The 26,136-nt window shown below is 47.7% G+C and overlaps 1 protein-coding gene across 1 annotated transcript in view; it reads right to left on the bottom strand.

Annotated features, from left to right (window-relative positions):
• CASQ2 (calsequestrin 2) overlaps positions 1 to 26,136 on the bottom strand; it is a 49,211-nt gene that overhangs the window by 17,715 nt on the left and 5,360 nt on the right. The window contains exons 2-7 of the mRNA XM_039841292.1: positions 14,088 to 14,172; positions 11,403 to 11,503; positions 9,844 to 9,955; positions 7,066 to 7,139; positions 1,535 to 1,665; positions 396 to 441 (exon numbers count right to left, since the gene is read on the bottom strand). Of these exons, the coding sequence (XP_039697226.1) occupies positions 396 to 441; positions 1,535 to 1,665; positions 7,066 to 7,139; positions 9,844 to 9,955; positions 11,403 to 11,503; positions 14,088 to 14,172 (549 nt within the window). The remainder of the gene's footprint in view (positions 1 to 395; positions 442 to 1,534; positions 1,666 to 7,065; positions 7,140 to 9,843; positions 9,956 to 11,402; positions 11,504 to 14,087; positions 14,173 to 26,136) is intronic.

Consider the following 26,136-nt stretch of genomic DNA (forward strand, 5'->3'; position numbering starts at 1 on the left):
TCACTCCACTCACCCGAACAGAAGCTAAAACTCAGAAAGATCACATGATAAAGGTACTGGTGGCAGATTCTGGATTTGATTCCAAGACTCTATAGCCTGAGCTCTTTCCACTATGTCACCCTGAGTCTCTAGTGGCCAGTGGACAGACGCCAGTAGTCACTATGGGAAATGAGTTCAGAGATAGAATAATTTTGCCTAGTGGGTAGCACCAAATTGGATCCATGGAGAACTGGGTTTTAATTGAGCATGATGTTTTCTATGCTTCAAATATTCTACCATCCAGACACCTACTTCGGCCAAACAAAACTTGGTTTGAGTTTTGGAACTCAAAGGGCTACGACTCTTGGGAAATACATCAGCCTCTACAAGGCAGAAGAAGTTTGCCACTTCCTTACCCATGTTTCGAACATGTCTTCTGGGCGCAGGCGACGTAGGGTAGGTCTAAAAAACAAAAAAATGAGCTCCCTTGAGTAGGGATTACCTTGGCAGACACTGTGACACCGCAGCTTACCCCTTACCCTACTGTGTGCTCCTATGAGAATCTAGTGCCTGATGATCTGAGGTGGAGCTGAGGCGGTGATGCTGGTGCTGGGGAGCGGCTGCAGATACAGATGCTCGCTTGCTTGCCTGCCACTCACCTCCTGCTGTGCGGCCCAGTTCCTAACAGGCTGTGGACAGTCCGAGGCTTGGGGGTTGGGGACCGTTGCTCTAGGGACCAGGACTGACTGGGTGATGGAATCATAGTGCTCCAGGTAAATAAACATATGTGAGCATGTGTCCGGGAGGGTGGATGGGTGAGGTAGTGAACTTATTGTCCCTCCCTCAAGATCAGGGGTCAGCAAACTACAGCTGGTGGGCCAAATCCAGCCAGTACCTCTTATTTTTATAAATAAACGTTTTGGGGACACATCCGCGCCCAGTTGTTTATATAGTCTCTACAGCGGCTGCAACAGAGACCATCTGGCCCACAAAGCCCGAAATATTTACTATCTGGCCTTTTACAGAAAAAGTTTGCTGATCTGTGCTAGAGCTGCTCTAAGTGGCAGTAAATATTCCTCTCCCAGAAGTTCTGTGCATAGAATGTTCATCTTGGTACGTCACTTAACTACCCTGAGCCTAATTCCTTAATCTGTAAAATTGGGATAATACTACTTACCCCGTCATATTGACTCTTAGATACAATAGCTTCCATAAGCACCTACCATGGTACTTGGCATATAGGAGGCTGTCCTTAAATCATTATTGTTATTATTGTGGCTTTCTCCTTATATCATTGTCTGACTCTGAGGGGATCTGCTGGCTGGGGATGGGTGGTCTAACCCCATCCGCAAGTGTAGACCCATGTTCCGAAGATCGAGCAACACCCCTACCCCTGATCAATGACCAACGAAGCCACTCTGGGGAGCTCGGTTCTGTGGCCGTGCTAACTCCCACAGGTTGTTGCTTTTGAGGGTCTGAAGTGGCAGAACTAAGAGGCTCTGCTCCCCAGACCCCCAACCCCAACCCCCACCCCCCGGCATGCCATCTGGGGCACCTTTGATGATCCTTCACGAACTCCACGAGCTCCTCTTCCGTGTAAGGTTTGTCAGGGATGGCAATGGGCTCGTCCATAAACGGCTCGTAGAAGTCAACCTCATTCATCTTCAAGGACAATTTCTTTGCAACCTGCGACAATTAGACACATGGCAATAGTTTCCGTGAATGCCAGTCTAGAGCAGCAGTGGACGGTCCGTCTACAAGGAATGTGTGTGTTCCCAGACAAAGACACGAGCACGTATGGACGGTTTTAACTTAGAGGTTGAAATGAAAAGAACTCATCACCGAAGTCCTGGCTGGACCCCTCAAAGAAGGACAGAGAGGGAGGAAAAAACTTATCTGGCCAATGAGGACCAAGCAGGGGCAGGGAAGAGGTGGAATGGAAGGTGGGAAATCTAATTCTACAGTCGTCATCACTCCGCTGCACTTGCCAGGGCTGCAGGAGGAAGCAGGCATCAACGCCGATGCTCGGTGTCCTGACGGATGCCTTTAATTGAGCCAATTTTGATAAAAGGGGCGATTGATGGGAACCATTTAAAGCATATGGTACTCAGAATCAGAGGCCAACCCGTTAATCCTTGGTCAGCTCAGAATCCCTACTTGCTATTTAGGTTGATGCACTGGCTTGAAGGTCATCTCTCAGTCCTGGGCTCGTGTGATGGTTTGTCAGGCTCTGGGGACTGGGGTTACCAGTCAGAACGTGACCAACCATCCCAGTCTGTCCGGAGTGGAGGGCTTTTCCTGGCTTTGGACTCCCAGTGCTAAAACCGGGATAGTACCCAGCAAGCCAGGTTGAGTCGCTCCCCCTACACCAGATAAAAAGCTCAGGGGGCCACACGTAGCCTAGAAGGCATCGCCTCTCTTGATTAAAGTGGCCCATGGTCTTGTCAGGGCAGAATGGTTGCAGACCTGCTGAATTCAGAACCTCTTTTTGTGAAATGATTCGAGAGGCCTGGAATGTACAACGCTCTGTAGAAAACCAATGCCATTCTCTTCTAGTTCGGAGCTGTGGTCCAAGAAAATACAGGGGTGAACAGCGGCTCCCTTGAACCCAAAGAGGAATCGGCTGATTGCTGACACCCCCGGTGGTAACCGACAGTGCAGTGCCCAAGGCGGCCTGGACGGACTGGGGGAGGGGGCGGAGTGGGTGTCACGTAAGCCCTTGCACAAGGCGGTCCACCCTGAGGAAACACTGCTATCCATTGCTCTTAAGTGGTTTTTGTCATCCATTGCTCTTAAGTTCAGGCCACTATATTCTAAAGGACATTTCTCAGTAGAAAGGAACACTAGCGTTTGATTCAGAGCTGAAGAAAACAGGCCACGTTAAGAGCTACAATCAGACAAAGGGGATTTTACGGTCATGCTGATTTTGTTTTAAGGGACAAGGAAGTGTGTGTGTGTTGGGGGGCGGGGACGGTTCTTACTTTTTTCCCTCTTCCATGGATGGGGAGCATGGGAGAGGGGTGGCAAACAACAACTATACAACGAGTGCCTGGGTTTATACACAGCTCTCTGCGAAGCTCAGCCCATCTGAGAATGGGCTTGAAAATGACACTGGATTCTGGTTTTCTGAGTTCACTTACCACATATCTCAGGAACCAAGGAACTGTGCTTATATGATGTGAGAAGTGACAATAAACAAAAACAGGAACAATAGCAAGCACACAGAATACTTACTATGTGCCAGGCACTGTGACAAAGTGTTCTAGGTTGATCACTTAACGTATCCTCATTGTGATCGTATGAGGTAAAAGAATTATTACACTTATTTTACACATGATGAGCCCGAGGCACAATTTGTCGAGATCATCTATACCTGAAGGAGGCAGAGCCAGAATTCAAAGCCAGGCGGTGGGGTTCAAAGCCAGGCGGGGGGTTCCGGAGCCAACCTGCCAGCCTCCCTCTCGTTACAAAGTTGCCTCCTCCTTGACACATTACATCAGCGCTGCACTGTCTAGTGAGATGTTTCCTGTTCCTCTTGGAACACGCTCTCGCCAATTCACCCCCCATCGCATTCTGCGAGAACTCAGGCTTCCTGGAGGTCAGAGGCAGCTCATCAGAACCTCGGTGGAGGTAAGCAGTGTAGGGGCTCCTGAGCGTGAGTGAGTGTGCACGTGTGTGCGTGGGTGTGTGCACGTGTGTGGGTGGAGAGGTAGGTCTCTGGCCCTTGGAGCCAGTGTCTGGGTCTGCAGTGTTGGGACCATGAACGTAAGGTCGGACTGTGACGTTCTCAGGCTCAAGCCTGGGTGTTGCTGAGCAAACTCTCCCAGGGGGCTGCTCACTACGTTCCCACCGCCATCGCCGTGTCCTCGTCTATCTCACGGAATCTCTCTCTGTCCTTCTTTTAATTGTATCTTGGGTGGTAAGAGCTGAAGGATTTGATTGAGTGAGGCATTGATTCATTCATTTATATAAACTGAATATTTAGCGGGGCCTACTGCACTGAGGTGCTATTCTGGGACCCGACCTACCTCATGGGAGGAACAGCTACGCGGGAATGGATTTTATGACTGAAAGACGAAGAGGTCCATATACTGAGTTCCTTTGTGCCCTTTTTTGTTTAGTGGAAATAGATTTTGCCAAAGACAAGAAAACTATAATGTACAATGGCCATTTTTTTGACATTTGCCTATGTATGAATTTCGATATAGGTGTTTTTTTGCTACGAGTTAGCACGCCGTTTGGGCCGTTGCAAATGAAACCAACTCTGTCAATTTAGGCCTTTTCGACATCTGTCTTCTCCTTTAACTTTGTTTAATCACAGCTCCTTTGGGTCCTAATATGGTTCCAAAACCGATTTTGCTTCTCAGCGTTCACTCCAAGAGAGAAACAGGGCAGTGGCAGGTGACATGAGGTAACTGAACTGAGATTTTCAGGCTGTAAGGTGCGGTAGTGTGGACCCCATCCTCGGCCCTCTCCTGCTCCATTTGCTTGGTGATGTGGGGCCCTCGCGTGGCTTGATTTAGGATCGGGTTCCATAGATCAGTGCTGGCTGCAAACCAGTGTGAAGGTAAAATCCCCTGGGAGCTTTTTGAAAACACATATTCCTAGGCCTTGTCAAAATCCTAAAAAAATCCAAATTCCCAGATGTGGGGCCCAGGAATCCACACTTTTAAAAGCTCTATGGGAGATACCAATATGGACAGGGTGTGGAAACCATTCACTTCATATTTATATCAGAAAGCCTTCCAGCTCCCCTCTTTACAGTTCCCCAACCCACACACAGTGGTCCCCCCTTATCTGTTCCACTTTCTGTGGTTTCAGTTACCCACAGTCAACCGCAGTCCAAAAATATTAAAAGGAAAATTCCAGAATAAACGATTCATAAGTTTTAAATCGTGGGCCATTCTGAGTAGCGTGCTGGGTACGGCTACGCCTTCTGGACCCCGCCATCGCCCACCGGGCACAGCAGACACACCCCCAATCGACGGGCGCAAGTTCTTAAGTCTCAAATGGCACCGAGTCCTCCCAGCACAATGCTCTTCCCTCTGTGTCCTGCACGGAGGTGGAGAGAGTATCTTTCTCTTTCTACATGTTACGAAGTCCTACGAAGCTACACGAGCAGTCGCACTTATGACTCAGTGTCTTATAGAGTTTTTAGTAAAGAGCTTTCTGAGTTTGTAATTATAGCCTGACCTCACCTTCTTCATGGGCCACAAGACGTGAAGCCATATGGTTGGGTTGGCACCTCCCTGAGCTCTGCATTGGACCACCCGTCTAAGAACGAAAGCTTTGTTCCTCGGCCAAGCTCATCTGCCTGACTCTCTCTTCGCTCAGCTAAGTTCTTACCGGGAGTCGTCACGGTCACTCCTGGCCCATCGTAACTAAATGTCAGTGACGGCCTTAGTTTAGGCTTCTCTACCTCCCCTTTTCCCAAGCTCCATCCTCTTGGGCCTAGATGATTGCCTTTCACTAACGACAGCACTCACGGCTAGCTAGCGTCCGCGGAGGGCTCGCTGTGTGTCACCTGCCGGCTGCGTGTTTCGCGTGCACTGTGTCTTTCTCTGGGGTGGAGTAGCACAGAACAAAGGTGGGCTGACCTGAGACTACAGCATCATGAGCAGATCGCTTCACCTCTCGGTGCCCCGGTTTCATGCCCCGTAGACTGAGAATACGAATTCCTCTCTTACAGGGGGGTTGAGAAGATGAAATGAGAAAACCTTTCGAAAGGTCTTAGCACGAAGCCCAGCACGTACAAAGTCCTTAACAAATGACAGTTATTTCTCCTTTTGGCATTCTTGCTTAAGAGCGCTTCTAGCTCTCATCCAACCGATCCCGCAAAGTTTCTGCGAGTTTAGATGACGTAACTTTCTTCTGGGTTATAACCTCGCTTCTGGATTACGGGCTTGTAGACGGGGGCCGTGTCCATAGACGTGGCTCAATATAGGTGTGAATTGAATCTAATCACTTTTCATCATATCCGTTCCCTGCCCCAGCGCCTAGAGCTCTCGTCTTATTTTTCACAGAACCCTTCAAGTGTTCTGAGTGTGTGCGTAATGAGTGTGTAGTGTGTACGGGTGTGGGTGTGGGCGCGAGTGTGGGTACGTTATCTGTGTCGAGAGGCTGCGAGCGTGTATATCGCCTGTGTGCGTGTGTCTGTTGTGTGTGTGCAGCACGTGGGTGTGAGTGTGTACCCTGGATCGCAAGGGTAGGCGCAGAGTCTTCTACTCGATGGCGTGGTGGGGAGGAAGGGGCCGGGGTTTGGGACACAGATTATCTTAAATTGAGATCTTGGCACCGCCATTAATTTGCTGAAGACCTTGGCTATTACTTCACCTTTCTACAATTTTTTTCTCATCTGGGAAGTGGGGGTTGTTACTTTTCAGAGTTGCTTAAAGGGTTGGAATTGGATGAATGCAATGTATCGAATGGTACCCAACGCACTGAAAGCCCTGGATAAGTAGCAGCTGTTCTAGGTGTCCCCGGAGCCGGAGAGGGGTCCCGCAACCACGGTAGACCCCAAATAGATCACCCAGTGGTCCCAGGTCCCTTTCTCCCTGCTGTTCTTTGGCTTACAAAAGCACCTGTCACATCCAGAACGTAAGGAAGAGCTGGATTACAGACAAGTACGCCAATGACATCTCCTGAAGATATGGGTAACTTCCTGAAGCACCCAGGGCCCCTCTCCATTCCAATTCCATCCCCGTCCTAACCCAGCGGGGTGGGGGGCGATGTGCAACCCCAGGGACGGGGAGGATGGCTCTGAGGAGAAAGGAAGCGGGGACGGTGCCCTGGCACGCTCTGGGCTCACACGCGTCCCATCCTCAGTGCTGAACGTGATAACGAATGGTTCACCACTTTTCATGGGATGTTTTCAGAAATGCCCTTACATCCTCTGAATTAATCATCTTTGTACTCATCTCTCATCCGATAGCCACTTACTGCCATATTTCTGACGCTTCTGGAGAAAGTGTAACTGGGTGGAGGGTGGTTAATGTTGCTAAAAGACAGGGAAAAAGTGGTAGAAAGGTCAAATTTTAATATTCCATGCTGACAAAGTGCTCGAATTGGGGTTTCATAGGTACTTACCCCTTTGTCGAAGGTAGCAAAAAATTTGATGTAAGGCTGGAAGTGCTGGGCTGCCTCTTCAAAAGCCTTGAAATCTAAGAGGAAAAGACAAAAGGAAGAGACATTTTCAAGATGCACGAGCAGACATTTCTCATTTTAAATAATGTGGAGAGAGTGGGACGCCAAGTAATCCCGACTGGATAATTATTTAGTAGATTTTATTTAGATAGATAATTATTTAGTCCTATTTAAACCCACGGTTTCTCCCAAGGAATCTGAATGGACTGACACTCAGTCGCCCAAAAGAAATCTTTACCGTACTTCTGTATGTTTTACGAAATTGGTAGAGGGAGAGAAGAAAGCCCAGGGAACACACGGAGAGAAAAGACAATGTCCAACTCCAGGCCGCAGGAAAAAGTTCTTTCACTCAGACTCACTGCCAGCTTTGTGTGCTCTCCAGAGAGAGCGCGGCTTCACGTGTAAGGGAGCATACCGTAAGGAGAGCATCCACTTGAGCGTGCAACGCGACTCAGTCAAAAATGACGTCACAGAAACATTTTAGATTTCTTAGCAGGAGCACTCTTTGTGGTAAATCCTAGTTTTTCTCTCCACCTTTTTCAGTTTTTCTGTTTTATTCTGGTCCCTTGAAAGGATAGTTTAAAATGAATCAAGGCTATGCTGGACTCTGATCCCAAACTTGAGTCTGAAGTGGTGACAAGAAGCGTGAGACCACGCGAGGGTGGCCGTCTGTGCCTTACTACACCCAGACGGTCGCTGGGGAAAGACTTTCGCATTCCAGCTTCAGAGGTGAGGGCGATGGAAATGATGATGGTGGTGGTGCTGGTGGTTATTCTACATAAGCTCCAGAATCCTGAGCGCCAATGATCCTAGGATTCATTCCTAACAAGATTAACTTTTTCCATTTCATAGAATTCCATATCCCCTAATCATCAGAGGCATAAGCTTCTGTTGAATCCCAGGAGCATGCAGAATTTTCTAATATTCAATCAAAAACCTTCTAAGAATAATATTCAATCAGAACATTTAATCTCAGGAGACATCAGGATAAATAAGACAAAGACAATGACCAAAGGCTCACAGTCCGAGGTGAGTTATGGACCCCTAAAGAGTCACAGTGTAGTGTGACAGTTGGAACAGAGGCAAGCACAATAAGCTCAGATGAGACAGGGCTGGAAAAACATACAAGGACACTTTTACATACCGATACACATTCACACAAACTCCTCCTCGTTAAAGCAATTGGGTTGTCGCAAAATGCATCATGCAGCCTGAGAGCTGGGGCAGAGCCTTGGAAGGGAGACATGGAGAATGAATGGAGCGAAGTGGGAAAGCACAGAAAGCGAATGGTCAAAGCCATAGCTAAGTCATTTGTGTCCATCTGAAGCAGCAGTGGGTCCATCGGAATCCTTCGTTGCCCCCTGCCCTGGCCCCCTTGTCCCTGAAGAACCTCTCTCCACCTCTGTGAGCTCCTACCCTGATGGAAAGCATAGCCTAGACCTGTGTCAAGAGAACTCCCTTCTTCTCCTGGGGAGCCGGTCTGTACCCCTTTAACGATGAAGGGTAGAACAAGGCACATCCTCAGGTTGGTGCTTCAAACTGGGGTTGAACCCTTAGCCTTATGCGAACAGTAGTTGTCTTCAGGAAACCTGGTCTAGTCTCATGAGAAGCACCCCAGAGTAGCTGGCATCTATATAGAAACGTGAAAACTGATACAAAGTCACCTAAAGAAGGACTGGGGCACAACTCCCTGGCTGGCCGTCTTTCCCCAGCAAATTCTTAAGGAGGGTGAATAGAGGCTTTTATGTAGTGAATGAGAAGACAGTTCGGTTGGGTCACAGGAGAGAGAAAAGTGGCGGGTTGTTGCGGTGACTAAAGACGCCAGTTGGCAGACGGGGTAGAGACACAGCTTCGCAGATAACTTCAAAATATTTTGCAGCTCCCAGAAATAACCAGAAGCAGCCCTTATTGGCCCCTCCCCCATGTACTAATGCCACCAGATTTTCTTTCGTAGTCACGGCCACTCCCTCTAACGCTTTCCCTCTCTCCAAGGCTGAGATGAGAACAGAAAAAGCCTGAACTCGGTGGGCGCATGCTGCCAAAACGGTGTAAGGACAGGTGCTCGGGCAGGCAGTCTTCTGGTGCCTTCTCTTCCCCACTCTTCCCGACTCCCACTCACCTCCCTCTCAGTCCGGTACGGGTTGTGCTGATGCGATGATATATTCCTGTGCCCACCCGAAACCCGGCCACAGGCTTTCAAAGGGAATGTGGCGAAGGGTGTGGTGGGCCATGGCAGGCAGGCAGCCTCGGTGGTCAGCGGGGCTGGGCCAGCAATTTTCCACATTGTGCTGCAGCTGCTAAGCCCATCTCTACCCAAATTTTCCTCTAACGCTGTCCAAGTGACGGAGAAGCTCTCCAACTGGTGGCCACAGGAGCTGCCCATGTCGGGGAGACAGCCTAATATCTGTCCCATGTTCGGGGAGAATCCAACTGGTTGGTGGGTAGGTAGAAAAAGTGGAAGAAGGGCTTTTCTCTCTTCTATAAAACACTCTCTTATCTTCAAGGCCAGAGAGCATGGCCCAACTTTAGTGTTCTTTCAGGCCCCCTGCTTATTTTGCATAATCTTGTATGTGTCCCATTGCCTGAGTGTGAGGAAGATTCTCCCTCTCTTCGATCCAGCACAGGATAACCCGATAGCCCATCCTCTTTATGGATGATCGGACACACCTTGCTGGGAACCCAGCCACCAGACCGAGAGTCTGGGCTTGACGGACAACTTACATTCCGAGTCCTCGGTCTTGAAAAAGCCAATGAGTTTGATCTGGTCCTCGATGCGTTCAAAGGCTTGGACTTCCAGCTTGCTGTTGATGATCTCCACTGGATCTTCAATGAGCTGAAATGCCACACACACACATATACACAAGATAGCTTCAAATAAGAGAATGGTTTCTTCCCCAGAAATCAGGCACACACAGAGGGCTTTGGAGGGAAGTTGTGGACGCTGTGGTTCGTGCCTCAGCAGCCACCCCGCCCGCCCTCAGTGACCACGGCAGCAGTGCCTTCTGAGGAATTGATCTTAACTCCAGGGGTAGGCTGATTGATCTGGGGGCAATTCTATTTCTCTTGGCTGTTATTGATTCAGGAATGGCACGGGACCCACTTCCGGCTGGTGAAACCTCCAGGGAGATTTGCTGAAAGCTTGAGGAAAGTTCTGATTTCCTCTTAAGAGAACGTGGGCGGCCCCTCTCCCCACACTGGAGACGAGTGAGGAAATGTGACGGATCGGTTCCTGGTGCTGGCTATCTTATAACCAACTTGAGGACAGAGCCACTATGCTGAAAACAACATTATCCGTGATTAACAGAAAAAAGCAGAGCTAGAGCTCTGGTTCGATCTAGTCTAAAACCTGCCCTCGATCTGGTCTTCGGTTTGTGTGGTCCGGTCACACTGCTCGCGGTAGCCAGTCTGGATTTCGTTACATGCATCTGAAAGCCTTGGGCTCACTGATAGACCTGGGGCAGTGCCACATGGCTGCCCTCAGCTCTTTTAGGGCTTGCAGCTATGGGTCAGTGAGAGGGCCGAGCAGAGTCTATGGGTGCTTTTTCATAGGAGGTGAGCTTCGGCTCACACTTGACTGGATTTTTGAGGCTATGGAGAAAGGCAATCGGCCACCGTGGACTGGCTGGTAGATGAAGAATCATTAGTATGGATATTCCTCTACTGCACAGGAATCTTTGTTCAAAAGAAGCTTGAACTTGACTTTACAGCTGTTGTTGAAAGTGTGAATTTATCTATAGATAAACTATTTTCATAGTGTTTGTTTCTCTGTTTGCCTGAGCATGTGGATCTGAGGGGGGTGTAACCCCAGAGCACAGAGGAAGGGTGACGTTGGGGACAGTCGGCCTCACCTCTTTTTATTCTGCTCTGAGGGTAACTCTGCCGGTTGCTATCCCTCCCCCTCCTGATCTTCATGATTAGCCCACTCTCCTTCCCACACTCCCTGGCGCCTCTTCAGAAGCACTGGAGAAAAGCTGACGGAATTTCAGGGGATGCTGGTGTATAACTGCTAAGAGAATGAACATGTTACTACTGCACAGTCCCAATTTGTGATCCTCTGATCACTAATACGACCATTTCTAAGGTGGCTGAAGGGCCAGCGTCTCAGTAGAAGCACCTAGCACTGTGACGTGGGTGCTCCTTCATTTTTTTGTGAAGCCTGAGAGACCTGTCTCAGACCAAGTCAGGTTCTCCGGCTTCCGCGTCCTTACTTTGGGGGTTGACTTTCCCCTATATTTGAACCCGAGCAGCTCCATGCAGAGCCCCTGGGCACAAACGCTTACGTCCAGGAGAAACTCCACCAGCACGTCAGCTGCAAACTCGCCATCGAACTCGATCGTGCGATCGCCCTTCAGCACGTACAGGCTTCCTTCTTCATGAAAACCTGGAGGAAACAAGGAGTCCCCTGAGGCAGGAAGAGCCATCCTGCGGGCCGAGGTCTGACACGGGGTCCCTGGGTGACCGTGGGGCAGGATCAGTGGAACTGGCATTGACCCTAGGATCAGTTCCCCGGAAACCGCACCTCTGAAGGGTTCCTGAAGTGGAAATTTAAATTCAAAGAGTCAAGATCCAACACTCAGCCTGCCATGCGAGTCCCTCCGCAACCTCACGCCAGCCCCGTCCCTTACGTCCCCCCTCGGGTAGACCTGTCCTACTTTGGGAACTGCTCTCTTGACCCCTGCGGCTCCCTTTGCTTCTTGCCCACGAGCTGTAAAGGAGAAGTCACAGAGTGTGATCCTACACGTACGTCCTCCTTGTTCCTCAAGTCTGGAGTGGCCTCCACCTCCCCTTCTCCCCCAATCCTGGTCAGCAACTTTAGGTCTCAGCTTAGGACGTGTTTTTCCCAGGAAGGCCACCCCAATGTCTCCTGCCATTATCGATCTTCTCTGAGCTCTGCTGACAGGGACTCGCAATAAGGGTAGGTTCTCTAAGGGTATGGGCCGTGGTATCTCAGGGCATCACACAGAACCTGGACATAGTGGGCGCCCAACAAACACCTGTGGCCAGAATGAATGGCTTGCTTTTCCAGAGTCGCTGAATTCTGCATATCCTCTTTTCCCCATTAGCTGAAGACACTGCAAGGGCTTTCTCCCCTCCACCCTCCACCGCTCCGGGAGTGATGCCGTGTGCTCTAACGCGTGCTCGCTGGAAAACTGCATTTCCCCCCAGGAAGGCGAAGTCGCTGAGGCTGGCGTTTAGTCCAACTGCACAGCACCCTTAACGCCTTCGATTAACTGTTCTTGAACTCTCTATTAGCTGGAGAATGCTTCTCTAGATGGAGTCCCCTGCAGAATCTCCAGGGAAAGGGAGTCTGGCCAACGGCCTGCGGGGGGTCCCAGGGCACATCTGAAGAGCCCTGGCACACCACAGAGTGCTGGTCCTAAATCTAAAGGAACAACATACCATGTATCTTTGAAGCCAGCAGTGGCCGATCACACAGGGTACCACAGTGTCCTGCTCTCAGCTAAACCAGTTAGGAGGCTCTTGCACTAGTTCAGGCACAGATCGATAGAGACTAAACGCAGGCAAATGGAAGAGAAGATGGTGACGAAGGAGCATGTTCACAAAACACAACTGTCCCGTAAACTCCGAGGATCAAATCGTCAGATAAAACCTGTCCCAATCTTCCGGGCCGAGCTGGGAGAAAGGCTCATGTAGACTCTTCAAGCCCCACCACATCCTCCGCTGGATGAATGTCCGCTGGTCCATTCTTACCATCACTTACCCAGCTTGTCTTTCCTCGATTTTTAGATCTCTGGAACACTAACTAGCGTTTTCCTCTAACTAAATTCATTGGAAACTCAACTTCTCATTAAAACAGTGGGCAGAGAGAAGGCTAGGGAATCGATAGGTGCTGCGGGAGATGAAAGAATTCATTATATTGCTTTCGATAAGGAAAAAGTTTAATATACATTTCTCCTCTGCTCAAGGGAAAAAAAAATATTCCTTAATTGGTCTCTAGGAAAAGAGATACCCCAGGCATTCTTAATAATTCATTATCATTTTCTAGTCTTGAGTTCTTTGTGTCTAACTTGAATACTGTCTCCTACAATTTAAATCCTTAAAAAGACAAGGCAATTCTTTTGAAAATAAAAGAGAAAACAGTTGTATGTAATTCTCGAAAATAATGAACTTTCACGTACCTGAAGGTATTTATTGAACCACCACTAACCTTTTTTATTTTTTTCCCCTGTGCTTACTACTCCAAATCTGATTAACTTTTCTTCAGAGGTCCTGCTTTATAACCTCCTGCTACATTTTTTTTTTTTTTAAACAGCCATTCTTCTCCGGCCATGCAGAAAAAGCAAATGGGCAGTACCTGTGTGAGGGATGTTTTAAAACAAGAGCAGTTACCTGTTTTCTCTCTCCTCGGGATTAGAGGTGTGAGAACCTTCAAGTGCATTTGCACTTAGCATGACATATTGACATAAGAGATTACAACTCTCTGAGCACACCTCATCTAAATCTTTCCTCTCATCCTTGGTGATGATACCCAGCTGGGGTTTAGCCTTAAATTTAGAAAACACTGAGACTCCAAAATCACAACCATTGATACTATATTTGTTGGCTGCTTCGGCCAAGAGGTGAGGAGCTAATAGGGGATGGAAGGAGAGATCTGACCTCCCTCAGAGAGACCACCATGGCGGTGAGAGAGAGAAGCTGGCCTGTTAACCCTAAGATCTGAAAACAAAGGTTTGACTCTTTAGTGTCAGTTTCTCCAAGAGGAAACCCCACCGATGCAAAGATATATTAGACGATTAATGTAAAACCATTCAATTCAGGTTGCTATTGACTTCCGTGAAACTCTTCTATGACCCAGGATGAAGATATAATCTGCAGGATTATAATATGCAGGATTATAATCATGAAAAGAAAGTCCAGTTATGGTGCAAGAATAAATGAAACTATAGTTTTTTTGCAAGACACTCTTGTTTCTTCCCCGATAGATCTTGAAAAATCAAACTTACCCAGTTTCTTGGCAAGCTTGGCTTCTTTCTTGGCGTCCACCATCACAAAGCCTATATCCTTATGTTCTAGCACCTGGGCCACAAGCTGAAGGGAAAGACAATCAGGAGAGTAAGTGAGCCGAGGGCGGAAAGATGGTAGAATATATCACAGGGTAATATTTTGAGGTATCGACGGAGGGTTTTCCTCCCTATGATCTGTTACTCTGTGACCAATTCAAGTATCAGTGAAGGGATTCAGTGTTTATCACCTCAGAAGAAGGATGATTCGGCAGAATGCTGAGAACCCAGGAGAGGAAACATGAGGCCAGACCTAAGATATAAGACCCAGAAGAATATATTCACTTTTGGACACCCTTCCCTGCTCTCGGGGTGGATAAAATTTGAATTGGGAGAGAGGGGGATCAGAGAGGAAGCAAAGAGGACTCGAATCCCCATGGATACCTGACAAGGGGCCTTTCGCCCTTCCCCAGCCACCAAATGAGCCTGGGGTGCGGTGGGGACACAAGAGGGTGCCAGATAGGCTGAAGAACCTTAGGATAAAGGAGACCCGTGTCCCCGGTATTCAAGCACAGTCCTCGAGTGTGGAAGAGGAACGCCCCCTGGGCACGTCTGGCAAATAGACCGGAGGTGGCCTCTGAAGTTTTCCTACAGCCCATGAAGAGGAAGAACTAGTAGAACCTGGAGTGCAAGCATCCGCCCTGAAGGAGAAGAGGATGCAGTAGTGTCCTCAGTAGACAGATGGCTGAAAAGTATTCGGAGTGGACATCAGCATAGATGATGACGCCAAACACGAGACGGGTTAAGCTCCTGAAACTTCGATAGAAGGAAGAAGGGAAACCCTCAGTTGACTGAAATCTAATTCCTGCCATCTGGCTAAATGGGAGCTTGAAATAAATACAATGGAGGAGCTACCAGAGAGATCATAAAATACTAGTATTATTTTAAACTTAAAAAAAAAAAGATGATTGTAGATGAACAGGTAGTTGTAAGAAATAATGCAGAGAAGTCCCTCGTACATGTACCCAGCTTCCCAACAGCCACGGCTTGCCAAACCATAACACAATATCACATACTGGATATTGGCATTGATATAGTCGAGATACAGAATGTTTTCACGACCACGAGGATTTCCTCATGGCCTTTTTTATCACATCCACTTGCTTCCACCCTCATCCCCTCCCTAACCCTTGACAATCACTAATCTGTTTTCAAGTTCTATAAACTTTTCATTTCAAGAATGTTATGTAAATCGAGTCATATAATATGTAACCTTTTGGGACTGGCTTTTCTCACTCATTGTATTTCTCTGGAGAGTCATCCAGATCCTTGTGTATATCAATAGGTCGTTTTTACTGCTGAGTAGTATTTCAATGGTATGGAGGTACCACCGTTTGTTCAATCATTCATCCTTTGAAGGATATCTGGGTTGTTTCAAGTTTTTGGCTATTATGAATAAAGTTGCCATAAACATTTGTGTACAGGTTTTGGAGTGAAAGTTAATCTTATCTTTTTATCATTTATCTTCTTGAGGATAAATGCCTAGGATGCAATTGCTGGGTTGTATGGTAATCACATGTTTAGTTTTTAAAGAAACTACTCAACTGTTTTCCAGAGTGGGTGTACCCACTTTACATTCCAACCAACAATGTGGTGATGAGTGACCCAGTTCTTATGTCCTTGCTCACATGTGATATTGTCGCTATTTTTTATTTTAGCCATTCTAACAGATGTGTAGTGATAGCTCATTATGGTTTTAATTTTTATTTCTCTAATGGCCAATGATATGAAATACTGTTTTCATGTACTTATTTGTCATCTGTGTGTTCTCTTCCATAAAATGCCTGTTCATGTCTTTTGCCTATTTCCTAAATGGATCGTTTTTTGATTGTTGAGTTTTGAGAGTTCTTTAATATTACTCCTTTGTTGAATATGTGGTTTATAAATATTTTCTCCCACTCTGTAGCTTATTTTTTAGCCTCTTAATTGGGTCTTTCAAAGGACAAAAGTTTTCCATTTTGATGAAGTCCAATTTAACAGTTTTTCCATTTACGAATTGTGCTTTTGGTGTTAAGTCTGAAAACTCAGCCTAGCCCTAGATCCGGAAATCTACTTTTTTTCCTAAAATTTTATAGTTTTACATTTTACAATTAAGCGATGATCCATTTTGAGTTAGATTTTGTGTAAGATGTGAGATTTATGGTGAGGGTTTTTATTCTGTGCTTTGTTTTTTATTTTTGTTTTGTTTTGCCAGTGGATGCCCAACTGTTTCAGTACCATTTGTTTAAAAGGCCATTTCTGCTCCATTGAACTGCTATGCACCTTCGTCAAGATCAGTTGACATGATTATGTGGGTCTCTTCTGCTTTCTCTATTCTGTCCCTCTGTCGATAATACATAGTCTTGATTGCAGTAGTTATGTAATAAATCTTAGAAGTGGGTTGACTACCTCTTCCCACTTTATTCTTTTTCAAAATTGCTTTAGCTAGTATGGTTCCTTTGCATTTCTGTGTAAATTCTAGAATAATCTTATCTGTATTTACAAAAAAAAAAAAAGATTACTAGAATTTTGATAGGAGTTGCTTTGAGTCTTTAAATCCGTTTATCAGCTTGGGGGAGAACTGACATATTTACTGTGTTGAGTCTTCCAGTTCATGAACATGGTATGTCTCTCCAATCATTTAGATCCTCTTTGATTTCTTTCATTAGAGTTGTGTAGTTTTTAGCATATAAGTGGTACGTCTTTTTCTTTCCTTGTGTTTCCTTATCGCACTGGCAAGAACTTCCAGCACCACGTTGAATAAGAGTGGTGAGAGTGGAGATCTACGCCTTGTTCTCAATCGTAGGGATTTGTTTATTTTTCCCTTCTATTCTATCGGTTTTGCCTCACATGTTTTGTAGTTTTGTTCTTTGGTACATATACCTTTAAGATTTTTGTATCCTTGGTGGATTGATGCTGGATCTATTTGGCTCCACAATTTGTGCTCTAAAACCCTCTACTTTCTCTTCTATGGTTTGCCGCTCTTATTTCTCTCATTATTTCTGTGTCTTCCTTCATTTCCCCAGGATCTGTGGCTTCTCCCTTGGATTTCCTCTGCTGTTATAACTTCTCTGAGAGCTTCCTCTGACTACTCATTCTTCCCTCTCTAACCACCCCGAATGCTCCCATTATCTTTCTTTCTCTCTGGCTCCTAACCACTCCTGTTCCACTAAGGCTAGGGATATTGGGCAGAAGCACAGAGAGCTGCTCTGTGGAGTGCCCCTGGTGACCAGGAGTGGAGGGCCAGGTAACAAATGACACCCCTCAGTCTTCATGCAGTTGTCTCTCCTTTCTTGGATTTGACTAGGAACAGGGGAAGCGTAGGATGAAAGATATCATCATCATCAGTGTTTATGTTATGACTCACCTATAGCTTTCCTGCAATGTTTAAATAGGCTAGTCTTTCTGCAAAGTCATTTGGCTTTAGTCTATTGCATTCAATTTATCTGACAGTCATTTTTAAATAAGTGTTTTGGTTTTTAGTGTAAGCTACTCTGTTCTATTTAGCGCTGTCAAAACTTTAACTTAGATGTATCCTTGTCTGTCATTCAAAATTAGTGGTGATAAGAGCTAATGGCGTTGTGATATTAGCAAGTTTTCTAACTCTTAGAGCGCGGGCCCCTAACAGTGGTTCTTAAACTTCAATGTGCACAAGAATCAACTGGGGTGCTGGTTAAAATGGGGCTCCCTGGGCCTCAGCACCAGAAAGGAGATGATAGAGCTGGGGTGGGGCTCGGGAATCTACACTTTCAGAAGCCACACTGCCAAGACCCATGATCTCATACCACGCTCTGGAAAACACTACTGTAAACAGTCGTCAGTTCATCCAAAAGCGATATGACATGATGTTCTCCAACTGTGACCCATGGGCCCATGCTTGACCTTGTCGGACCCTCTATCTTCAGCAGAGCAGAGAACTATTAATATTACTAAGAATATAAGACATTAACTATGAAAACTAAACACAGAATTTAACTTCTGACCTCTCCTAGGCATATGTGGCCACATTTCATTGGTTTTAGATAAATGCAAATGTGCGCCTCTCCTAGGCATGTAGAGCGTGGCCTTCTAGTTACCTTACTGACATTTATATGTGACTTTTGAAGATACATGAATGGAATGGGAAGGTGCTATCTCATACAAACTCAGCTGTTTTCCTGGTTTCCTGTTAAACTAAGCCTAGCCAATTACGGTCCTAGGTATAGGTGGATAGACAGAAGTGGCAGTCACAGATGGAGCGAAAACCCGTGCTAGCTGAGACCTGCCCAGCTCCCCCTGGGCACACTCACCCACAATCCCAGCAGTCCTGTTACTCTCACCTCCTGCCACGATTAAGCCCAAAGCCTGCCCACTTGAGCTCTGTCATCACTTCCATCGGCCCTAGCGATCACCTTTCATGGCCCGAGCCAAGGGTGGCCAGGGCTGGCTGCGGCCCAAGAGAGCAGTGAGACCGATGGGGAGAGGAGGGCCGTGGCAAAAGCCCGGGCTGGCTGCTGACATGACCAGCGACCTCCAGGACCAGGAACCCCTGCTGGGCTAGAGTCCTGGGCTAGCGGAGCAGTCTGGACGGTGTCTGCCTCTCACAATTGGCTTGATCTCAACTCCACTTCTGCCCTGGCCCTAAATCTCCAGCTCATGTGTTCCTTTCTCCTCTGCAACCCCGTATCACTGCTCCCTCAGGTGGCTGCCAGCCTTGGCCACCCTTGGCTGCGAAGCCCAGCTCCAGACTCACATTTCACTCCAGTTTCCTTTCTGTGATTTCCAACAGCCCATCTCAGGGACACTGCACTCTGACACTTATCTCTCCATCGTGAGAGTTGTGTTTAAGTCTCTTCTATATTGTGAATCTTTCTTCCTTCAGGAGAAGGACCACCTTTTGAGCTTCTCTTGTATCTCATATAGTTCCTTAGAGACACTCAGCAGACTTTGAATGAGAGGATAGACTAACCCAAGTACTTTACAAATTCAAGGGACATTTGAGCCCAAGAGAAAGAGGCAATTGTCACCAATTACAGTGATTAAGAGTTACAAATAGGAGGAGGAGAAAAGATCGAGTCACTATGTCTCCTGGAATATTCTTTTCAGATCTGACTGCAATTGTCTCCTGGTGACTTATAATCTTCCCTCTGCTGGTTTTGTTTGTTTGGCTGGTTGATTGGTTACTACTCAGATGGTCTCACCTATTGTGCACATTAGAGAAAGTGGGCGTCGCTTACCGGCTGGTACGTGTAGCCCTGAGCTTTGGCACAGTGCTCGTTCTTTTCCAGAAACAGTAGGATTTGCTTTGGCCATTGCTGATTCCTTTGAGCACAAAAATAACTTTTTAAAAAGGTTCTATTAAATAATATGCATAATTCAACAGCAGGGAGTGGATATTCATAGTATACCCTTACTCTCTCTATTAATATTGCCCTGCGTAGGTATATATGGCACCCTCACCTCTGTGATGATGGAGTTGAAGTAGGTCTCATTTTTAAACGAATAAATGACAAGGGGTAGTATATCCCAGTGGTTAAAAGTATAGGACTTGACTCAGAGACCTGGATTCCTGACTTGGTCACAAGCCCTTTGATTCTGCTGTAAAATATGGACCGTAACAATATCTATTTCATAAGGCTATGTTGAAGATTAAGTGAGGTAAAGCACGTGACGTGCGTGACACAGTTCTTGGCATGTGGTAAGTGCTTAATAAATGTTAGATTTCCTTCTTAATGTCATGACAGCTGGATAGGGTTCTGGACCCTGTGCCAATTCAAAACACCACAGCCTGAGGTCCTGGAAAGAAAAGAGAACAGTAACTATTCATTGAGGACTCACCGTGACCCAGGTCTCTGCTAAACAAAAGTGTGTAAGACACATTTCAGCATCAAGGACCTCGTGATTTCTTTAGGGAGGAAGCTAACGGAAAGTTTAGTAGGTGCTAAAAGAGTAGAAAATAAAGGCTATGGAGATGAGAGAAAGAGAGAGAGAGAGAGAGAGAGAGAGAGAGAGAGAGAGAGTTAGTTTGTGGGGAGGGAGGTCGAATCATGCAGATCCTAGTGGGCTGTGATAAGTACTGTGATTTCATTCCCATGCACTCAGGACGAAATCTATAACCCCTAATGTGGCCAATGAGGCCCTGCTCGGTTTAGCCTGCCTGCCACCTAATACACTCTTCTTCAGTTCTTAAAACCTCAGGTCTTTATGCAGGATCACCGTGTCGGCTCTGCTTCCAAGCTCTAGGCCAGGCACGGCTGCAGCTGCCTGCCGGGAGCACCTTGCTCTGAGTCACAGGAAGGCACTACGGTGCCCTTCCCTGTCTTTGGAAGACCCTTCCTTCCATTCTCTGCCAGCTTCTACTATCCTTGAAGTCTGCACATAAATGTCAGCTCCAAAGACTTACCCTGAGCCTCGGTCGGAATTGTTATTTTTTTACACTTGTCCTTTTTCACACTTATCCACAGCGCCCCATGCTTTTCCTTCGCAGCCCCTTCCCAGTTTGTAAGGTCACGTTAGCTTATAGGATCACTTGTCTGTCAAGTCTCCATGTGATAGCCTGTCAGCCCCATTTCCCTGTCTGTCTTTCTTCCTATGCTAACTCTGGCACCCAAGCAGGGTAGATCTCAAAAAATGTTAGTTCCTTGCCCTCCACATGACCTTACTTATATGTGGAATCTGAAAAACAAAATAAAACCAAACTCATAGATACAGAGAACAGGTTGGTCATTGCCAGAGGCCGGGGGTGGGGGTGAGGGAAATTGAGGTCTACACGTACGAAAACTCAGTTATGAGAAAAATAAGTCTCAGGGGTAGAACATTCAGCATGGTGACTACAGTAACAATACTGTATTGTGTATTCAAAAGTTGAGTAAATCTTAAAAGTTCTCATAACAAGAAATTTTTTGTAACTATGTGTGGTGATGGACGTTAACTATTTACTGTGGTGATCATTTCACAATATACACATGTATTAAATCCTTATGTTATACTCCTAAAACAAATACAATGTTATATGTCAATTATATCTCAACGAAAAATTTGTTTTGTTGAATATGTTCATAAAATGAAAGTAAGGAGATATTACAGGCATCCGGTTACATTAATTAATGGAGATGTCATATTACTAAATTCATCTGTCAAATGAAAAAAGTGATAAACACTGCCATATTTGTCATCTGTCATGTAGATCCCAAATTCATAGCGTGAACATTTCATTCCTTATTTTCAAGAAAGTCTACTTTTACATATCCGAATCTCATCCCGAAAAGTATAATTCTTACTCTCTTCATATCTGTACACCGAATGTACTACTATTTCATATCCACGTCGCACATGAAATAGACTTCGAAGTGTCATTTTAAGGGACTATGGTCCTCTGGTGGTATCACCTTTAAAGCATGACGGGAAATGTTCTTAATTAAGCAACTTGGTAAGGAAATTGAGATTTCTGGCTTGCCTTGAGAAGTCAGAAGAGCTGAGCCCACATTGCTATCTTGCAGCAAATTAATCAACTAATTAAAAAGTTTGAAAATTAGTTTTTTAAACAAATGAATGAGTGAAAGAGGAGACTGTGCTTGGAGAGAGGAGGCCCGCTAGACCTTGGACGAGGCGGAGTCGTGGGTAGGCAGAGGAGAGCAGAGGCAGGACGAAACGGCGTAAGCAAAGCTTGGGAGGGCCTGTTTGCAGGCTGTGGAGGAGGAAGGAGCTGACTTACGCGGGCAGACGGCCTCTCCTGGGACACTGGAAGGAGGAGGCTGTTTCAGGCACATGAGGAAAAGAGTGTGAAGGACTCTGAATATTAGGATTAGCCGTTCTGATGGGGGAGATGTTTGAAGAGAAGAGCGAGATGGCTAATTTGGGTTTGGGGGGTGGGGGTGATCCGAGGGCACAGACCAGACAGGTAGAAAGGAGCAGGGAAAGGTAAGGCGACCGATCGGGGCGCCGAGGCCAGAGTCTGAGTGGGAGATGACTGGTCTCGGACCACGGCAGTGGCCGCGGCGGGTGGAGATGTAACTTGTGAGGTGATGTTCCGAGTGGAGAGTCGGTCGGACGTGGTGACCCTCTTGTGGCTTTGGAGAGAGAAGGGAGGGAGCCCAACGGCGACGAGGAGACAAGATGATTCCAGGGTCTGCAGTCAGGGGACGGAGTGGAGGACAAAACAGTGACATCAGGAGGGAGAACCAGAGTTGGGGGCGAGGCTCTCTGCCTGGATTTAGACGCAATGAGTTCGTGGCCATGAACTTCAGCCAAGGGCCGGAGGTGCCAAGCTAGAGCTCCGGGCAGAGGCCGCGAGCGGAGCCGTGGCGGGAGGAGGCGAAGGCGTGCGGGGGGCTGACGTCTTCAGCGAGGAGAGTGTCCGAGGACACCGCAGGGTCGGGACTGCCCGTCTCAGCTCGCCCTGGAGGCAGAGAGGACTGTGAAGGAAGCAGGACGAGGACAGGGGGACAGGGGACGTAGTGCCGAGACTCCGCTGTCCCGGGGACAGAGCAGCTTGAGGAGTGGGTCGGATCGAATGCTGAGAGAGTCACGGAGGCTGGGACCCCGGTGATGTCTCTCCTTTCAGACTGGTAAGTCGCCGGTGACCTTTTAGAGAGGAGCTGGGACGGAAGCCAGAGCACTGGGAGTTAAGCCGTTGAGTGGGTGGCAAGGACAAGTTAGAGCAGCTGTGGATCACTCGTTCCAGAAGTTTGCCCATGGAAGGAGGGGGGGACTAATACAGAAGCGGCAGGGGACACGTTCCCTGGGCTGTGTGACTGCTCCCTGGGCCTTGGAGGACAGCCTACCTACACTATGCCAGGGACCTACATGTCTACATGTGACCCTCCAAGTCCATCCCTCTGTGAGACTTCTCAGCCCCAACCCAGGAGACAGAGAGGAAGAAAGTGACATTTGTACCCCTCCCCAAACACTGTCTTCAGGGAGGAGGAGAAAGACTAATTTGTTTCACGGTCAGAGGGGAGTAGGGGTAGGTGGGGTGGGAGAGAAAAGGGAGGGGCTACTTACTGAAGGGAGCCGAGTGGAGGGTACGGTCTGCAGGGTCAAGAATCTCAAAAAATATCTGAGGACTGAGGAGCCTGGGGGAAAATGTCACAGATCTTTGCTCAAAGTGAATGTCCCTCAGGCCAGTCATTAAAAATACCCTGGCTGCAATCTCGCTCTTTCCGTGGAAGCCGAGAGCCCAACGGCTGTTCTCACCCACTGTCCCTGATACCATCTGGCCACAAGTCAAGCTGTTCAACAACTGGGTGTCCCCTCCCCAAACGGGAGAGCTGACGCTTATCTCCGGTCATCTCCTGCCACTTTCCACCGCCCTCCAATGGGGCCTGGGCTATGTATAGCTGGGGGCTTGGCACGTGATTTGTCCAAGCAGGAGGCAGGAGGGAAGGGGACAGCTATTCTGTGAGAGTCAGGTGAACACTGGGGCCTCCCGGGGCTGGATTGGGTGGTGTCTGAAAGAGCCTTGCAGGGGGAGGGAGGCTGTTGATTGTTTTTATGGGCACTTGGGGGCTGTCGCCTTGGTCAATGTCGAGGAAGAGACCCTAGGGCCAACGCTGTGCATTCTTTCCACTTCACCACATCGAGAGGCACTCTGACGACAACGAGAACAATAAAAGTAGCAGCTATAAGGTATTTATTGCTGCTCCAGCACCTGGCAGGAATTAACCTTGAATCTCCCCAAAAGCCACGTGAAGTAGACGTTTGCCGATGAAGAAATAGAGGCACAGAGAGTTTAACCAACTTGCCCAGGCGCCGAAGTGGCCCAGCCCGGGATTCCAGCCCCAGTTCTCATCCATTACATTCAACTGCCTCCTCCTGGGCCTCGGAGACACCTGGCCCCAAATCCTGGCTCTGCTACTTATCGGCTGTGAGACTCGAAGCAGGTCACGACCTCCCCGAGCTCAAGTTTCCAGTCTGAAAAGTGAGACCTGACTCTTGCAGGAGTAACATGGATGCAAGTGCTTGGTGAGTGTTTGTCCCCTAGGAGGTGGCCCCACGCCACTGAGCCAGCCTTGCGGGAGCCTGAGCCTGCACCAGCCTGAGCCTGCACCGGCATTACCTGGACGGAAGCCCTGTAAAGAGGCCGACTGCTGGGCGTGCCCGAGTTTCTGATACAGCAGGTCTGCTCCCATGCATCTGCATTTCTGACAAGGCCCCGGGCGATGCTGAGAGCCACGGTTGGGCTTCACGACCGGCTCCAACGCAGCCTCCCGTCAGGCAGCGTTTAGTGACGTCCACCCTGACTGGATGAGGGCTATTCCTGGAGGCCAGGATTTTTTCTTCTCATGCCAAAAATATTGTTGCAATGGGATTTTTTTTTTTTTAATGGATCTGACTGACACATCAGGCTAGGCCATGCCCTTTTCCATGCCTCTCCAGCAGGTTCTCTGCCAGAGCCTGTGAAAATACGTCCTAGCCCCCAAACCCCACCTCTATAGTAGCCCCACCCTCCCACCTCCCTCAGAGAAGAGTCCCACCTAAGTAGTTACTGCATTCCTGGAGCTGGCGGGGATGTTAGAGCAACCACGCTTTCTAACTAACATGCATGGGTTAATGCAGCTCATTAAAAAAAAAAAAAAATGGCAGAGGGAGAGTTTCAGCTGTTGGAGAGACCCCCCCTAGATATAAAATAATGACTGGAAGAAGAGACCTTTGATTTGTCCCCCACAGCGTACACTAAAAAGCAGAAGAAGAAGCTGTCACTGTTTGGCTGAACTTCATATCTGACTCGGGTTTATTCTGATAACATGTGCTCATGAGAACAAATACTACGTAGAGCTAAGCAGAGAGCCAGAGTTGTCACATACGCAGCAATTCCAAGACGGCCCTTTACTGAGCACCTAACACGTGCTGCTCACTTTACACACGTCACCTCTTTTCATGGGAACCCTGTGATGAGAGCATCGTTGTTTCTGTTCTAAACAGGAAGGCGCTCAGCCTTGAGGGCTTAAGTGACCTGCCTGTGGTCACGTGGCAGGTGCAAGGACTCAGACCCAGGTGGGTCTCACTTTAAAGTGTGTGTTTTTTATGCCACCAGGAGGTGTTGTGGGCTGCTCTTCATGCGTTGTAGTCACTTTGTTCTTTGGGTCTGGGGGAGCTCCCATTTCCTTCATAAGTAAATCGGTGACACAGCTGAATCCCAATCCTGATACTCTGGCTCCAGACCCCAAGTTCTCATCCATTACATTCAACTCTCTACACTTGGGTCTCAAAGGGACCTGGGACCAAATGCTGGCTCTGCTACTTTTCGGCTGTGAGACTCCACGCAGGTCACGCTCGTTTGGTGTCCTGAGCCAGGGTAGCTGTGTGTGTCGCTGTAAGGTAGAGGCAGGTGAATGTGTGAGGAGGTACCTGTTGGCCCATGTCCTTGCCAGACACACAGCAGATGGTGAGGAGAGGCCTGCCTGGCACGGGGCACCGGGCAGCAGTCGGGCGGGCGGGCGCTCCTGGAACAGGCTACGGGCACTTAGAAGCAGCTTTGGCCTGCCCAGCCCAGCACGCTGCAAGATGGCACGCTGGCCATTCTCCTGCATGGCTGTCCAAACAGAAACAGCTTATCTGGATAAAACCACATCGAGTTTATAGACGAGAGAGCCTCAGAGGCTTTGTGGCACAGACTCAGCATTTTGGGAGGGGAGGGCTGGCTTTCTTGGTGGAACAAGTCATTTTTAGATTCTAAGACTGAGCTGTTAATAATACAAAAATCCTCCCCATCAACCAGTGAAGCTCAAACTGTGAAAGAATAGGACAGATGCTTTGAAAGAAAAATCTCGTGATTCTGAAACAGATTTTCTTTACATCATAATAGTCCTTATAATAATTTTATGGTGGTGACTTTCATGGTATCTCATATCTCCATTAAAAAACGTTTAACATTTGGAGGATGTCTACTTCAGGGGTACGATGACCAGACATCCTATTTGGACTCCAGTATTACTGAGGGCTTTTGGGGGCGACTTTAGTGAAAGAAGAAGGTTCCAACGGTCTAAAACCTTCTGAACCCACAATGTATTGGCCATTTTGTAAAACCCGGATT

This window comes from Pteropus medius, unplaced genomic scaffold (assembly GCF_902729225.1).
Source record: "Pteropus medius unplaced genomic scaffold, Ma_sr-lr_union100, whole genome shotgun sequence".
Lineage (NCBI taxonomy): Eukaryota > Metazoa > Chordata > Mammalia > Chiroptera > Pteropodidae > Pteropus > Pteropus medius.